The sequence below is a fragment of the Emydura macquarii genome, unplaced genomic scaffold (genome assembly GCF_026122565.2).
Source record: "Emydura macquarii macquarii isolate MOO-44397 ecotype Brisbane River unplaced genomic scaffold, CSIRO-AGI_Emac_v2 contig_3157, whole genome shotgun sequence".
Lineage (NCBI taxonomy): Eukaryota > Metazoa > Chordata > Testudines > Chelidae > Emydura > Emydura macquarii.
This window is the reverse complement of record NW_027133294.1, coordinates 45649-62050: the sequence shown is the minus strand read 5'-3', so window position 1 is coordinate 62050 and position 16402 is coordinate 45649. Positions and strand designations below refer to the sequence as shown.

Genomic DNA, 16402 nt, shown 5'->3' with positions numbered 1-16402 from the left:
GTGTTCCCAGACAGACAGATCCAGCTTGGGCCCCTTCCCACTCAGTATTGACAAACTCCAGCATCCAGGAGTCACCCGATCGGCTTTAAAATAATGTGATTTGGTGGGTTTTTGAGAGCCCCGGCTCTGGGGACCCCGGGAATCTCAGCTTTCTTTAGAGGAACAAACAATGTCAGTTTCTATCCCTTGCAATGGAAGAGAAGGCCCCCCCATCGCTCCAGCTCCTTCTCCCCACTGAAGGAAAATAATTGTCTGCTTGACCACAGTTACTCCATTTTAGTTCTTTTTAGTGTTCTGCTTTCTGTTGAGATCGCCCGCCCCCTTCCTCTTTTGTTTTTACAGTGCTTATCTTGTACCAGGGTCAGAGAAAGAGTTCCTAGAAGCAGCAAGGAGATAGCCCCAACTGGTTCCAACTAGTTATATAGCCTTGAGAGAGAGACCAGGCAGCCCTAATAGATAAGCTGAAATCTTCTGTTAACATGTTTTCTGTTATGCATACCTTTAGAAGAAGTAGGCCAATAGCAATAGTAATAATTCGAATGCACCTATAAGCATTAAGAATTTATGCATATGTAATTTCTTTGTCTATGTTTGTATAAATATGCAAAAGAGCATGCCTTCGGGGTCTCACACTGACCACTTGCTGGGAAGTGTCTGACCTCTGCAGAAATAAAGTTTGGAGACTGCCCAACTACCTGCTTGGATCTCTTTTGGGTGCAGGGTAAACGAACCTCAACTGGAATCTTTTTCCAACAATTTTGGCAACTCAGCCGGGACTCCCCTTGCATGCTAACCCTGAGTTCTGCACCAGCCAATGCCCCAGCCGGCACTAGGGTGAGTTCACCCCGAGGGCTTTTGGACTGGAGTTAAAACTCGAGGGAAGGCTGTAAAGCACTTGAGACCCTTTGCAGTCTCGCAGTCTCCAAGAGATTCAGGTACCTGTATGTTTTGTGTGTTGTTATTTTTTTCCTCTTATTTGTTGGTTGTGTTGTGTTGTGCTGTATTGTGTCTGCCAGGTTTTCTTAGGAGATTCCAACACCACTCAGCATAGGCAGCCCCCCTGCCATGCCCTGCCCACCGCACCCCTAACCCCAGCTTCCCCGCAGCCCTGTTCCTCTCACTCCGGGCCCTGGGAGGGGGGGGTCCCCAGCTCTCCCCACGCAGCCCCCCCCAGGCCAAGGCTGCAGGGCCCCCTGCCCCTGCCCCCTCTGCCCCGAGCCCTAGGGAGCGGGTGGGGAATGAAGGGCGGCCGTGGCAGGTTCCCCCTGCCCCGGGCCCTAGGGACTGAGCTCAGCGGGCCGGGCGCCCAGCCCCGTGGAGCGGGGCCGCCCACACAGCACACACAAATGGGGCATGGGCGGGGCCAGGATCTGACTGACAGCGATCGCGGCCAATCCCCGCGCGGAGGGATTAACCCTGCGCCGGCCGGGGCGGAAGCTTTGTGTGGGGAACCGGCCCCGGCCTCCCCCTGCGTCCGGGCGGGGCGGCGAGGTGAGGGGGGAGGGAGCCGCGAGGGGCCTGGCTGTGCTGGGGGGCAGGGAGCTGGGGGGCAGGGCGCTGGGGTTACAGGTGATGGGGTGAGCTGGGGGGCAGGGAGGGGCCTGGTTGTGCTGGGGGGCAGGGAGCTGGGGGTACGGGTGGGGGGTGAGCTGGGGGGCAGGGCGCTGGGGTTACAGGTGATGGGGTGAGCTGGGGGGCAGGGAGCGGTCTAGCTGTGCTGGGGGGCAGGGAGCTGGGGCTACGGGTGGGGGGCGAGCTGTGGGGCAGGGAGGGGCCTGGCTGTGCTGGGGGGCAGGGCGCTGGGGGTACAGGTAGGGGGTGAGCTGTGGGGCAGGGAGGGGCCTGGCTGTGCTGGGGGGCAGGGAGCTGGGGGTACGGGTAGGGGGTGAGCTGTGCGGCAGGGAGGGGCCTGGCTGTGCTGGGGGGCAGGGAGCTGGGGGTACGGTTGGGGGGCAGGGAGGGGCCTGTCTGCCTTCCATTGTGGCCGCTGTCTCCTGCATTTGTCTCTGGGCTGGTCGGAGCTAACTCTGCTTCCTCCTTTCCTCCCCCAGCCCCTGGCTGCAGGGTGACCCCGTGTGATTCGTTCTCAGGTCACAGTGCGTGTGAAGGTTGAAGATGTGACCCCAGAAGAGATGGACGCCCCCGAAGCATTATGGGAATCTCAGAGCACTCAGCTGGGGCCCCCGCAGGCCCATCGTGCGTGGGTATCTCCGGAGGAGGCGGCACTGAGGAAGTGCGAGCTGCCCTGTGCCCCTGGAAAGGAGCCCCGAGTTGGAGGAGAAATGGGTAATCAGCTCGTTATGGGGCCCAGGAAGGGTCTCCCTGGGGGCACTGAGGGAAAATCGGAGAAGGGAGTCCCTCGGGCTGAGTCTGGGGGGAGAACAGGGGAATGGCTGGCTTGGAATTGCTGCCTAGGGAATGTGGGAGGCTGCGTGTGAGGTTGAGGTGGCCAGCGGGTGTCTCCTAGGTGACGTGGCCCAGGCGGTAGGGATGGGACAGTAGGAGCTGGGTGGCACCCTAGCCAGCGGCTGTGAACTCTCCTTGTGTGTGTCCTGTCCAGTGGCGTTACTCAGCAGGTGCTCTCCCTAACCCCTATCCACTCTCTGAGAGCTGGGGAGCGATGCAGGCAATTCAAACCATGGCAGTCTTCTCTGCAGAGAGGCCGGAGACTTCTCTGCAAGAAGGTCTGAGGCAGTGAGGGGCTTCTGCTAGGGGTCTCTCCAGTGGAGGGATGTGCGGTTGCCTCAGGCACTCCCATTGCTGGAAATACGAGAGATGAAATCACCTCTGGATTCTCTTCCACCCAGCAGGTGCCAGGATCCTGAGCAGAGCTGAGGAGCAGCCTCGTGACAAAGGGCCTGAAACCGTGTTGCCCCATAGCGTATCACAAAGGGGATCAGGAGAGAACCACAGACCTGAGCAGGGTGGAGCCTGCAAGAGACAGAAGAGGAGTCCAGTGGGAAATGAGCCTGTTCCCCCAGGGAAACGTGAAAGTGGATTCAGGAGACTAACCCAGCTCCTTGGACAGGGGAAACCTCAGACCACAGGGGACCTTCACGATGAGCAACCTCAGAAATGTCAAGACTGTGGGGCGAGTTTCAGGGAAAAGCAGGAGCTCGCGACTCATTGCAAGGTCCATGACCGAGAAAGACGCTATCCCTGCACCGAATGTGGGAAGAGATTCAGCTGTCCAGCACACCTCAAAACCCACCAGAGAACCCACACGCGCGAGAAACCCTACTCGTGCGGAGAGTGTGGAAAACACTTTGGCTATCTCTGCACGCTGGCCACGCACCAGAGAACCCACACGGGGGAGGGCTTGTTTCCCTGCGATGAGTGTGGGAAAACCTTCACCAGCCCCTCGGACCTCACCAAGCACCAGCGCTCCCACACGGGGGAGCGGCCCTACCCCTGCACCCAGTGTGGGAAGCGCTTCAGCCGGCTCTCCAACCTGAAGATGCACCATAGGACTCACACGCAGGAGAGGCCCTACCCCTGCGCCGAATGCGGGAGACGCTTCGGCCACCTCTCCACACTCATCAGGCACCAGAGAGCCCACACAGGGCAGAGACCCTTCCCCTGCTCCGAGTGCGGCAAGACTTTCACCACCAGGACAGGGCTGACAAAACACCAGAGAACCCACACAGGCGAGCGGCCCTACCCCTGTGGGGAATGTGGGAAACGCTTTGGCTACCTTTGCACATTGACCACGCACCAGAGGCTGCATACCGGGGAGAGACCCTTCTCCTGTGCTGAGTGCGGGAAAACCTTCACCAGCCCCTCGGACCTCAACAAGCACCAGCTCTCCCACACGGGTGAGCGGCCCTACCCCTGCGCCGAGTGCGGGAAGCGCTTCAGCCAGCTCTCCAACCTGACGATGCACCAGAGGACTCACACGCAGGAGAAGCCCTACCCCTGCGTTGAGTGCGGGAAGAGCTTCAAGTACCTGGCGTACCTCGCCATTCACGAGCGCTCCCACACAGGGGAACGGCCCTTCCCCTGCACCGAGTGCGGGAAGAGCTTCAGCAACACGTCAGCCCTCGCCCGTCACCGGAGAATCCACACCAGAGCTGCAGCCGTGGATGAGTGAGGCTCTCCCAGCTGAGAGCTCTGCTCCAGGCGGTCACCATGAATATTTGAAGTGGAGGAACAGAACGTCATTCTGCAGAGCCTGAGGGAAATCAGGCACCCAAACACAACTCCAATTGCCCCATCACACATACCGTGCATCTATCTTTGTTGCATGGTTAACCCGGGCTTTCTTGGTTTTTAGCCCACCCCCTTACCGTCCACACAGAAAATCTTTGGACACGGGATTCGGAGTACCTTAATCCCAGGCAGATTTACACAGCTGGGAGTATAGGTTAAAGCTGAGGCTCTCATTAAACTCAGGCTAAAACCCACCCACTTTGCAGTGAGGACCCAGGCAGTCAACTCCATGCTCATAGTCCTCCAGGGCCTTCCCACAATGCCCCCCAAAGGACAGACAAGTTCTTCCATAATTGACTGGGAAAGAATCATACAACATCTTAAAACAAAGAAACACAGGATCTGCCCCCAGACCGAACACGCACAGGGAAGTGTAGAAACAGTAATGCAAGGAGGGGTTGCAGAAGGGATGTTCACACCTCAGCTAGGCTAACCAGAGTGCCCAGATCCAGGTGCTAATCACCTGAGTTAGCTGCACTAAAACATACCCCAATGGCGATGAGAAGGGCCAGCCTTTGCTTTATTCTCCTGAGGAGTCTCTGTGCCTGAACCCTCCAGCAGTGCCTGGTCCCTTTGGGTATGTGCACCTGGCAGAGTGTAGGCGTGTCTGGATGCCTGTGAATTAAGGCGCTTCAGGCCCTTCATACTCCTTGCTTCTGCCCAATCCAGCTGGGGCCACACCGTGGATTCAGCACGGTTGGAAGAGCTGATCCTGCTTGTGGCTTTGCTGTCCTTGCAGAGTACAGATAAAGGGTCTAAAGATGGCAGAGAGCATTTCCGCACAGAAGGCAGCAGTGGGTCTTGGAAGGGAGTTGCTTCCTGGCAGACTGAAGACACCTGTTGCATGCTGCAGTTGCTGTGGATTGCCTGTATGCAGACCAGTGCTTCTGGGGCAGGTTGGCTAGCACAGCATAGTGGGGTCACATCATCTTGCAGACTTGGGGTGACCAGCAGTGGCTCCAGAACTCCTTCATGAGGAAGTAGGCCTTCCTGGAGTTGTGTGAGGAGCGTGCCACAGCAGTCCAGTCGGTTCCTGTGACTCCACCCCCTCTTCCGCTGGGATCTCCTCCATCTCCTCTGGTCCAAAAACCACTTGGTCCCCGCTCAGAAGCCTCTGATGCAGGACGGTTGGCTCTGTGCTCGAGGCAGGGTTGGGTGCTCAGTCGACAGCTCCGTAATAAGGGCAGGTGGTTGGCAATTGTCTTAGCCTTGTGGTAGATGGTCATTAGGTTTGTAACGTGCACCTTGCAATGCACAGCCATTCGCTGGATCCCCCACCTCCACCAGCCTCTGTGAGATCTTCTCATACAAGTGCAAGTTTTGGGTGCTTCTCCCAAAACCATGCTCCCTGCTGTACTCAAACCAGAGGTTAACCCAGCTAACATCATGCTGGTGGGTAGAGCCCTGCGAGAATACAAAATTTGGCTACGCATCCAATCTGCAAACATGGCGAACAATACAGCCGTAGATGCGGATATAAAGCAAATATCCGCAGAGTTGCAGGGCTCTAGATCCGCATCCATCCACGATCCGCAAACATAGTGAATGAGACATCTGCGAATGTGGATATCCATGGATATAAAGCGGATATCTGCCAATTTGTCAGGCTGTACTGCTGGGCAACTTCTCTCACTCTTCAGCAGAGCTGCGCTGAGCTGTCCAGAATATGGAGCAGGCTGCATGAAATGAAGGGCGTTCATAACCCTGCAGGGATTCTCTAAAATCAAGCTCAGCTCCATATGTGTTAGCTGCATCCACACTGGACAGCGAGGGGGTTGGAGCCGAACTTTAAGCTCTCTCTGGGGAAGCAACCATCTTTTGTACAGCACCTAGCACAATGGGGGCCTGATGCACAACTGGGGCTCCTGGACATTACCATAATATAAATAATAACCCCAGCTAGGCAAGCAAGCATAGGTTCCAAGTGCATGTAAGCGCGTTTTTAGGATTGGGTGTAGATGCTGTTTCCTGTGTTGAAAGGAGCTGAGGGGGGTCATGAAGGCAGACTGAGTAAAGTAAATGGATGGGCTACAACACTCCCCTTTGGTGTAAGAGGAGGGGAAGCTGAGACTTGTAAAGCACCTGGATTTACAAGGGTGGGGATGGGGTGGGAGGCTGACTTGACAAACCACCTGCTCCAAAGGGAGGGGTGCTGAAGGGCTTTCCTAGGAGATGCCCACAGGAGCTGGGCTGGGACAAGGTGCTGTGTGTTGAGCACTTTGCAGAGAGCTGGCTCTGCGCTCTAGAGAGTAGCAAAGGTGCAGAGTAGCTGCTTCGTGGGACAGGACTGGGGGGCCTTACCTGAGGGTTCTACAGAAGGGAGCTGCCTCAGCCACCTTGTTCCGATCGCTCTCCAAGGAAACAGGACTTGTGTACAGTTTCTGAATAAACAGTTACACTAAAACAATACCCTGGCTCCTTCCGTGCACCCAGCTAGCAGTACGTGGGAGGAGAAAGGGGCAGTAATACTATTGCAGAATTTCCACTGATCATGGAAGACTGCCTGTCCCTATGCACAACAGCACTTCATTTGATTTTTGGGGAGACGGCACTCAGAAGAACTCACCCCAAGATGTTACAGGGATAAGAACCAGGGTAGCCAAAATTGGTGCAGGCCCAATCCATTAGGCCAGTGTGTTTGCATCCATACTGAGTGTCTGGAAGAGCAGTTGCCGCTCTGGAGCAGGTGTCCTGCTGTTCCCATGAGGAGATCATGCACCCTGTAGCACTGGTCTCCCTGAGCCAGCAAAGCAAAACCAGACTTGAAACTTCAGCTTCCACAACAATTAGCAAGTCTTGTGCGCTGTGACTGGATGCCTGTTTTCCTGCAGCCCCGGGGGGTTCAGGAGCACGCTCCACTCAGTCCTTGGGTACAGTAGGAAAACAAGAACCTGTAATTTGCCTTTAGGACAGCTCCACTGGCAGTAGCAGCAGTGCAAGCTGTGGTGAAGACACAGGATTATAGGGCCGTTACCGCTGTGTCATCTCCTCTGCTCGTTAGGGTTTGCTGCTAGGCAGCTCGTCCCAAGGAGATCTCATAGTTTCGGGTGGGGGGTTGGTGCTGAAAACAAGGATGACTAGGAAAGCAGCTCTGAAGTGTCAGGGCAGGATGGCTGGATGTCCCTTTCCAAACACTGTGATTTGCCACAAGAAGAGGGAAGAGGCTCTGCATAAGGAGTAGAAGGGATCAGAAACTTCAGATGAGGAATTGGGGTGGAGGGATTCCAGTGGAAGTGGAGGAAGAGGAGAAAGAATGTAAGTCGGTCACTACTAAGTCTAACATTTCCAAGATATTTCTAATCCCAGTCTGGCCCCCACCCGTTTGCTTAGTGAATTCCCCCTGGTTGTCAGAGCTCACCCTGCCAGTTGAGGAGGGTGCAGGTGCAGCTAGAGGATGGGAGATCCCTGTTTTCCTGGCTGTGCCACGCAGAGAGCCGCGTAAATGATCCCACGGGTCCCTGAACTCGAAATCTCACAATCCATGACAGAATTTTTGGAATGGCTGTAGAGTTTTAAAGCAGCTAGAACAGCTGCCACTGGATGCACAATCAGGAAACGAGCGACCTCCCACCCTCTATCTCATGGAGAGCTCTGACAACTGGCTACAACTGTGTCCTGGATCGGCCCCACTACACCACAGGGGCTGACAGAGAGGGAAATAAAGGAGTGTTTCACCCCCTTGCACGTTCTCAGTGCCTAGCAGAACCCCACCCCTTGGGGTTACCCTTGTGCGTATTCCCTGCTGTCCACCAACGCTCAGGAACAATACAGGCCTGTTATCTCTGACGAGGACAGGTTGGGGCCTTGCTCAGAGGGGATGTTTTTCAGACAGTCTCCCTACATACGTGGATTTTGGAGCACTTAGGATAACAGGCCCTAATGCTTCTCTACAAGGTCCTACTCAGTGGGAGTAAGAATGGCAGCTGTCTGGTCCAGATAGCTACAAAATGTCTCCGATGACCATTAGCCTCATTAAAAAATTATACCGTGTGGGTGTGTGTTTGCAGTTGTACCCGAGGAACAACTTCCAAGAGTAGCCCCTTGGAGAAGAACACAGGCAGAGGGTGGCAGTGTGCCCATCAACCATTCTCTAAACCAGCTGAGCACAAGACTTGAACGCACACTCCTCGGGCATTGCCGTGGTTCACGGACTCTCATCCAGCTCCGTAAGACACCTCGTCACCATAACAGGGATTGAGCTTGTCCACAAAGTTGGTGACCAGAGTTTTCAGCGCCCAGGCTCCTGGTGCGCCAGTCCCACAGTGCATGCACAGATCACTTTCTCCGGCACGGGTGTCTATTTATAGAGTCACACACAACCTCTGAGAACGGCTGAAATATTGTTTCCCTGGCCCAGATTGGTCACTAGTGGGGGTCAAACCCAACTGGGTGAGCACCAGTTGGCGGGGGGCCATGCAGGGGCATGGATCCAGCCACAGGGGTGGGCCGAGCACATTATGAAAGCAAGCAAAGTGTGTGGACGCTCCCTGTACTCCAGGTGCTGTGTCTGGCACCCGCGACCAAGTGACCCGAAATTTGCGCCAAAAATCCAACCCTGGGCCCTGCGAAAGCAAAACCCTTTTTCTTGGTAATCTGTGCGCATGTGTGGACTTCAGAGCGCTTCGAAACACAGGCTCTGAACATGCGACCTTGGCTCCCGCTTCAATACGACCGTGGCAAAGGGCAATCTGTGATAACCGCCCAGGTGGGGCCAGGCCCTCCCCAGTTAAGGGACAGGGGTTAGCGTGTGCACAGCCACCCCCTGCCCATCCCATACAGGACCCTCCCTGCCCATCACCTCCAGCCCTGGCTGCTCCCTGCCCCACTGCACATCACCCCTAACCCCCAGATCCCTGCCCCCCAACACAGAGACCCCCCCGCCCCCCAGCAGGGGGGCAGTGAGACCCCCCACTTTCACCCCGGTTGGAGCCGAGGGAGTTGCTGGGAATTGGCCCCCGCCTCGGGCCATGCCCGTGCCCCTCCCCCGCCGGGCCCACAGACGGAGCTCCCAGCGGGCCGGGCGCCCATCCCCGTGGAGCGGGGCCGCCACCTCCCGGCCCCGGGCCCGGCCCAGCATCAGCGCAGCAAGGAAAGGGGGCGGGAGCTAGGCTCTGACTGACAGCCATCGCGGCCAATCCCCGCGCGGAGGGATTAACCCTGCGCCGGCCGGAGGGAGCGGAAGCTCTTTGTGCGGGGAAGCGGCGCCGGCCTCCCCCTGCGTCCGGGCGGGGCGGCGAGGTGAGAGCGGGAGGGAGCTGGGAGGGGGCTGGGAGGGAGGGAGCTGGGGTTATGTGGGGGCAGTGGGGGGAGGGAGGGGTCTGTCTGCACTGGGGGGATAGAAGCTGGGGTTATGTGGGGGGCAGTGGGGGGGAGGGGTCTGTCTGCACTGGGGGGATAGAAGCTGGGGTTATGTGGGGGGGTGGGGGGAGGGGTCTGTCTGCACTGGGGGGATAAAAGCTGGGGTTATGTGGGGGGCAGTGGGGGGAGGGGTCTGTCTGCACCGGAGGGATGGGAGCTGGGGTTATGTGGGGGGCAGTGGGGGGAGGGGCTGTCTGCACCGGGGGGATGGGAGCTGGGGTTATGTGGGGGGCAGTGGGGGGAGGGGCTGTCTGCACCGGGGGGATGGGAGCTGGGGTTATGTGGGGGGCAGGGGGGGAGGGGTCTGTCTGCGTTGAGGAGCAGGGAGCTGGGGTTATGGGTCAGGGTGACTCATGGCTGCCTCTCTCCTTCCCCCCCTCTTTACTGTGGTTCTGACTCTCCCATCACACAGTAACATCCTGATTAACTGGTTTGCTGCAGGACCAAGGGAGAGACGCAGGTTGGAGAACTAGGACGCAGGCCCCAGCTGGGATACGCTGGTCCCCAAAGACGGACCACGGCTGTAGAACAACGTGGCCGGCATCTTCTGGGTCTCCACCTCCAGGCGTCGCGAGAGGAGAAGATGGAAATGGCAGATCCAAGGGGCCCAAAAGCAGGGGATGAGCTGGAGAGAGACAAGAAGGAGCCAGTGGCGGGGCCACCCAACTCAGTAAGTTCTCGATGGTCCCGGACAGGATGGCGACAGCTGAGGACGGAGCAGCGTGACAGGAAGCCCCAGTCTTGGGAAGATCAGCTTCAGGAAGAGCTACAGAGCTTACGGACGCCTGCCGAGGTTGAGTCTGCATCCGTCCCTGCATCCAAAAACCCGCCACTGCTGGAGCTGACACCAGAGGAGGATATTGAGGCCTATCTGGCTTCCTTTGAGCGAGTGGCTGAAGCCTGCCTGTGGCCCAGAGGAGAGTGGGTGACCCGCCTTGTGCCAGCCCTCAGTGGAAAAGCCCGGCAAGCCGTTAGTGGCCTAGATGCCAGAGATGCTGGAGACTACGGGAAGGTGAAGGCCGCCCTCCTGCGAAGGTGCGACGTCGGCACAGAGACGCAGCGCCAGCGCTTCCGGCAGTTCCGCTACCAGGAGGCTGAGGGGCCCCGGGCAGTTTTCTGCCGACTCTGGGAACTCTCCCATCGTTGGTTGAAGCCAGAGATCCGCACCAAGGAGCAGATCATGGAGCTCCTGATCCTGGAGCAGTTCCTGACCATCCTGCCGGAGGAAATCCAGAGCTGGGTTTCTGAACATTGCCCAGAGACCTGCGCCCAGGCCGTGTCCCTGGCAGAGGATTTCCAGGTAGGACAGCGAGAGGCTGGGATATGGGAGCAGCAGGTGAGAGCAGGTGCAAGGAAATGTCCACAGGGCTGCCTCCTTTGGGCTCTGCAGGGAATTTGATGGGGCAGGTTTGGGTGCTGGGTGGCACAGGCAATTCTCAAAGCAGGACGTGAGTGGGGCTTGTTCTGTGTAATCCTGCTCTCAGCACTGGGCTGTTTGGGCAGTCTGGGGGCTGAGGGCTCAGCGGGCGCCCATCCACAGGGATTTCCACAGCTTCCTGCTCTGTAACGCTGTGCTCTTCATGCCCTGCTGTTTTCTCTGGGTCTAAATGTCACTGGCTCCCTTATGCATGGTCAAGCAGGACCCTTCAGCAATAATTTCACTATTCTTTGAAGAGATGGATGTCCCTGAAGTATCACCAGTACCTGCAGCTGCTGGGAGAGTGCAGTGACGTCTCCAACATCTGATCTGAGAGGGAACCCCATTAACAGACTGGGGCTCAGTGTGAATCCAGCATGTGCTGTTAGGAGGCAATGCCAGATGGCCTGATCCTGGGATCCCAGCCCTGAGCACCCTCGCTGTGTCACATGCAGCCATGATGTCCGTGGGGTAGGGGCGTCTCCTGGGCTGCTTCACCTCGAAGGATGTAGGCGGGGTGGTAGCTGCAGGTACAAGTGACATTATTACCGAAGGATCCTGCGTGACATGGCATGGCTTCTTCTCTTCAGCTCATCCCAGAGGTGCTGGGTGGCTTCAGGGAAAGTCTGCCCCTCCATGAGGCCAAAGCTTCTCCCAGGCTCAGTTTCCCCTTGCTGTTACCTCTCCCATTAGGTACAGGCTCTACAGGCCAAGTGGCAACTTATGCTTGAGGAAAGAGAGCCCTTTACCATGGGCGCTTTTCAGGTACGATTCTCCTTGTGACTCTCCTCCCCTGCTTGCACAGTGACCCGTGTGATTTGTTCCCAGGTCACAGTGCGTGTGAAGGTTGAGGATGTGACCCCAGAAGAGATGGACGCCCCTGAAGCATTATGGGAATCTCAGAGCACTCAGCTGGGACCTCCGCAGCCCCATCCCATCTGGATATCCCGGGAGGAGGCAGCACTGAGGAAGTGCGAGCTGCCCTGTGCCCCTGGAAAGGAGCCCCGAATTGGACGAGAAATTGGTAATCAGCTTGTTATGGGGCGGGTTTCCCCAGGGCACTGAGGAGATAATGCGGAAGGGAGTCCCTCGGGCTGAAGTCTGTGGGGAGAACAGGGGGTGGCTGGCTCAGGCCATGAGGTTTCCCCAGCAGGATTGCTGCCTGGGGAATATGGGGAGCTATGTATGGGACTGGGTGGTCAGCAGGTGTCTCGTAGGTGACAGGTGGCCCAGGCAGTGGGGATGGGACCATAGGAGCAGGATGACACCATAGCCAGCAGCAGTGACCCCTCCTTGTGTGTGTCCTATTCAATGGCGTTACCCAGCAGGAGCAGTCTCCTCAAAGTCCATGTCATTCAGGGCTTCCCAAGCGTCCTGGCCAGTTCCTGGTGGAAGTCCCTTCCCTCACCCCATCCATAGACTGAGCGCTCAACTGGGAGATTGAGACAGGATGGACCCTGCCTCTCTTCTGGGGAGTGATTTTGTGGGGGGAGGGTCAGACCCTCAGCAGAGAGGTGCAGTTTATTTTCTCCCTTTTCTGGCCAGCTGAGTGAGAACAAGGAGAATCACCACAGGAAGAGCCTGATAGAGTGGAAGCTCCAGGATGTTATCAGGGAGACCCAAAAGGAACGTGGGAGAGAGAGGGGCGGGGGGAGAGAGAGAGAGAGAGCTTGGAGGGGAATTGAGGGGCTGGAGTAGAGAGAAAGGGAAATGTTGTTAGGTGAGAAAAAGCTATCGTGGGCCCTTGGGAAAGAGGAAGGAGAAAGTGATGCGGGGCTTCCTGGTTGTGCCCCATAACAGCCTCCTATTTCTGCATGGCTGATTGTGGGGCTCTTCTTAGAGGTCTCTCCAATGGAGGGATGTGAAGTGCTTCACCCACTCCAACTGTGGGAAGTATGAGAGATGAAGTAATCTCTGGATTCTCTCTTCCACCCAGCAAGTGCTGGGATCCTGAGCAGAGCTGAGGAGAAGCCTCGCGACAAAGGACCTGAAAACCTGCAGCTCCACAACGTATCACAACGGGATTCAGGAGAGAGCATTAACCAGAGACCTGAGCAGAGAGGAGCCTGCAAGAGGCAGAAGACGAGGCCAGCAGGGAACAAGCCAGATCCCTCAGCAGAATGTGAGAATGCATTCAGGAGATTAACCCAGCCCACTGCACAGGGGAGACCTCGGACCACGGGGGACGTTCACCATCAGAGCAGCATTCACAGGACAGAGAAGCCCCATAAGTGTCGAGATTGTGGGGAAAGGTTCTGGGAGAAGCAGGCGCTCACAACCCATGGGAGAATCCATGAGAAGGACAGACCCTATCCCTGTCCCGAATGTGGGAAAAGCTTCAACAGACTGACCCATCTCAAAACCCACCAGAGAACCCACACGGGAGAGAAACCCTATTTCTGTGCCGAGTGTGGAAAGAACTTTGGGCACCTCTCCACGCTCATTACACACCAGAGACTGCACACAGGGGAGAGACCCTACTCCTGCGATGAGTGTGGGAAAACCTTCACCAATCCCTCGGACCTCAACAAGCACCAGCGCTCCCACACGGGGGAGCGGCCCTACCCCTGCGCCGAGTGCGGGAAGCGCTTCAGCCAGCTCTCCAACCTGACGATGCACCAGAGGACTCACACGCAGGAGAAGCCCTACCCTTGCACCGAGTGTGGGAAGAGCTTCAAGTACCTGGCGTACCTCGCCATTCACGAGCGCTCCCACACAGGGGAACGGCCCTTCCCCTGCACTGAGTGTGGGAAGAGCTTCAGCAACAAATCCTCTCTGGCCCGTCACCTGAGAATCCACGCCCGAGCGGCAGCCATGGACAAGTGAGACCCTCCCGGCCAATTGCTCTGCTCAGGTTGTGTGTGTAGAATAATGTGAAGCAGAGGAATGGAAATGGTGTCCTGAGAGAAACTTCCTGTCCTACTAACAGAACCACCCCCTCATGGACACCGGGGGGGTGTCAATTGGGGCTTCACCATAGTCTTCTGAGATGTCCCGATTCTGGAACCGCCCCAGCAGTGACTTGCTCCTTCCAGCTTGAGCTAGAGAGGAGAGGGCCGCTCCGGGGGCTTGTCTTCTCTGCAAAATTCACTTGTTATAACTCAAGTGTTGTCCCTCACTTGAGTCCCGTCCGCAAACAGTACCTGTAAATGGGGTGCAGTGGTGCTGTGAACCCAAGCTGGCCAGCCCGAGGAGGAGGATAGGCTAAAACAGGAGCACAACTCATCAGCTGATAACACAACCCCTCTGTAGCGTGGCGCCAGAGTTATGCCACTTGTGCGTCACTCGTCCTCCAGTGCCTTCCCACGATTCCCCTGGTGTGCCCAGAAAGGACTGACGCGTTCTCCCACTGCTCACGGGAGAAGGATCCATGGAGCAGCACAGCTGAGTGCAGCGCCAAGAGCCGTGAGATGTGCGCCACGGAGCCGTGGTGCCGCAGTCGAGGGAGTGTGGGCACAGCAGCATGGCTGTTCTGAGCCAAGCTCGGCTGACTCCAGAGGAGTCACTGGGAGTGCGGATCGCTCCAATGAATTCTGCAGTGAAAGCAGACCTGGGGCGGCGGGCAGGCCCCAGTCCCAGGGGTACCAGGAACAGCGCCTTCAGGGGAAGGCATTGGGCCAACTCTCTCCCTTGCCCCGCTGCCAACCAGTTCTGCCTCGATGGCCCTGCACAGCCATTATCTAGTATGCTCCGCCCTAGTCGGGGACACCCAGCCACACCAGACCTTCAGAGCCCTCTGGGCCTAAGTCTGCCCCATTGACTCCCTGCCTCCTGCTTTCCCAACTGGCGCCTCCTGCTGACTCTTACGTCAGCCTAAGCATTTACGTTCTCTGTGTGCTCCTGTGTACTTACTCATTGCCCCCTGATTTTCTGCTCCTGCCCTGATAACTCTCTCTCCGTTTACTGCATTGCCTTTCTATTCCGTTGCTTTGTCCAGGCCATGCGGCTGCTCGGGGCCTCAGCTGCCCATCAGCACAGCCACCGATTCACTTTTATTTGTGTGAGATTTTGATCCTGCACTGAGCTCGTGGTCAGACTCCTTTGGAGAGCTGCATGGCTACTGGGATCCCCATGCGTAGCTCACTGCGAGATTGAGGACTTAGTTTTAAATCTTCTGATCTTCCCTAGCTCATTGGTTGTCCTTCTGAATTGCTGGTGTTTTTTATTTATTGCCTGCTGACTTGATTGTAATGCCCAGAACAGCACTCCTTGTCAATCAATCACTGCTCTGCAGACTTAATGAACTCTCTTTCCCTGTTCATTTGACTCAGTTAAACACACACTATTGATCTGGCCCTTGTGTAGCTGCCCATTGCCATTCGCTGTTGTCCCTCTTGCTTCTCGCCCTGTCGAGCCCCTGCTCACTGTAACGACGTTTTATCAGTCTCCCTAGGTGGTTTTAGTTTCTGCCTGAGACCAGGATGGAAGGGGTGGAAAGTGGGACCTGCGTGGTGGCGGCGGCGGCAGGAGTCTAGCACTCATGGGAAAAGCTAAGGGGTGCATCAGGACACTTGGTAACATTTGTGATCCACGGACAGCCCGTATCTCCATCTGCAGCCCTCTGCCACTCTGTTTTCTTAGGGCAGCCCAGCCAGCAGTGCACCATGGGAATAAGTAGCCCAACATTTCACAGAGGTAGTTACGCCATTACAGCATTTACACTGGTAAGTGAAGAACACTGGGCGTCCCCACACAAGTGCTTCATTTGATTTCTGGGGAGGCAACACTCAGCGGAACTCACCCCAAGCTGTTACAGGGGGAAGAACTGGGGGAGTCAGAACTGATGCAGGCCCAGCATCTTTGCATCCACACCGAGTGCCTGGGAGAATTACTCACACTCGGGAGCAGCCATCCTACTGTTCTCATGTACATGTCACGATACCCTGTAGTTTTGAGCTCGCTCAGCCAGCAAACCAAAGCCAGAGTTTAGGCTTCAATTTCCACTATGGATGGTCCTGTGTGTTGTGACTGGATGTCTGCTTCCCTGCAGCTCCAGATGGGCTAAGGAGCATACAGCACACAGGCCCCGTGTACAGTTGGAAAATGAGGACCTGGAATTCATCATTTGTGTAGCTCTGTTGGTAGAAGCAACAGTGAAAGCTGTAGTGTAGACAGGACTCCGGAGTTGCTACCATTGTGTCATCCACCCCTAACCAGTAGGTGAGCTGTCAGCCAACTGATCACTCTTTCCAAATACCAGCAGAAGAAGCTCTGATGGAAGAAGTGGCTCTGAAGGCATCAGAGAAGATTTGCAGGCTTCAACTGAGAAATTTCAGAGCTTCTGCCACAACTTGCCCCTCCTGGATACATACTTTGTTCAACACCAGTCTTTCTGGGTCACTACTGCTCTACACTTCCTCTCTGAACTGTTCCCTGTGAATAGTGGGTGATTCTGGCTGTTTTAACTATTTCAAGGGT

General features: G+C 56.5%; 1 protein-coding gene across 1 annotated transcript in view; it reads left to right on the top strand.

The window, feature by feature from the left end:
- The first annotated feature begins 2087 nt into the window (after window positions 1-2087).
- The window catches only part of LOC137142118 (zinc finger protein 91-like), a 31760-nt gene continuing 17445 nt past the window's right edge, over window positions 2088-16402 (top strand). The window contains exons 1-6 of the mRNA XM_067531347.1: window positions 2088-2286; window positions 2808-4086; window positions 9382-9447; window positions 10009-10867; window positions 11813-12008; window positions 12921-13807. Of these exons, the coding sequence (XP_067387448.1) occupies window positions 2133-2286; window positions 2808-4086; window positions 9382-9447; window positions 10009-10867; window positions 11813-12008; window positions 12921-13807 (3441 nt within the window). The 5' untranslated portion in view covers window positions 2088-2132. The remainder of the gene's footprint in view (window positions 2287-2807; window positions 4087-9381; window positions 9448-10008; window positions 10868-11812; window positions 12009-12920; window positions 13808-16402) is intronic.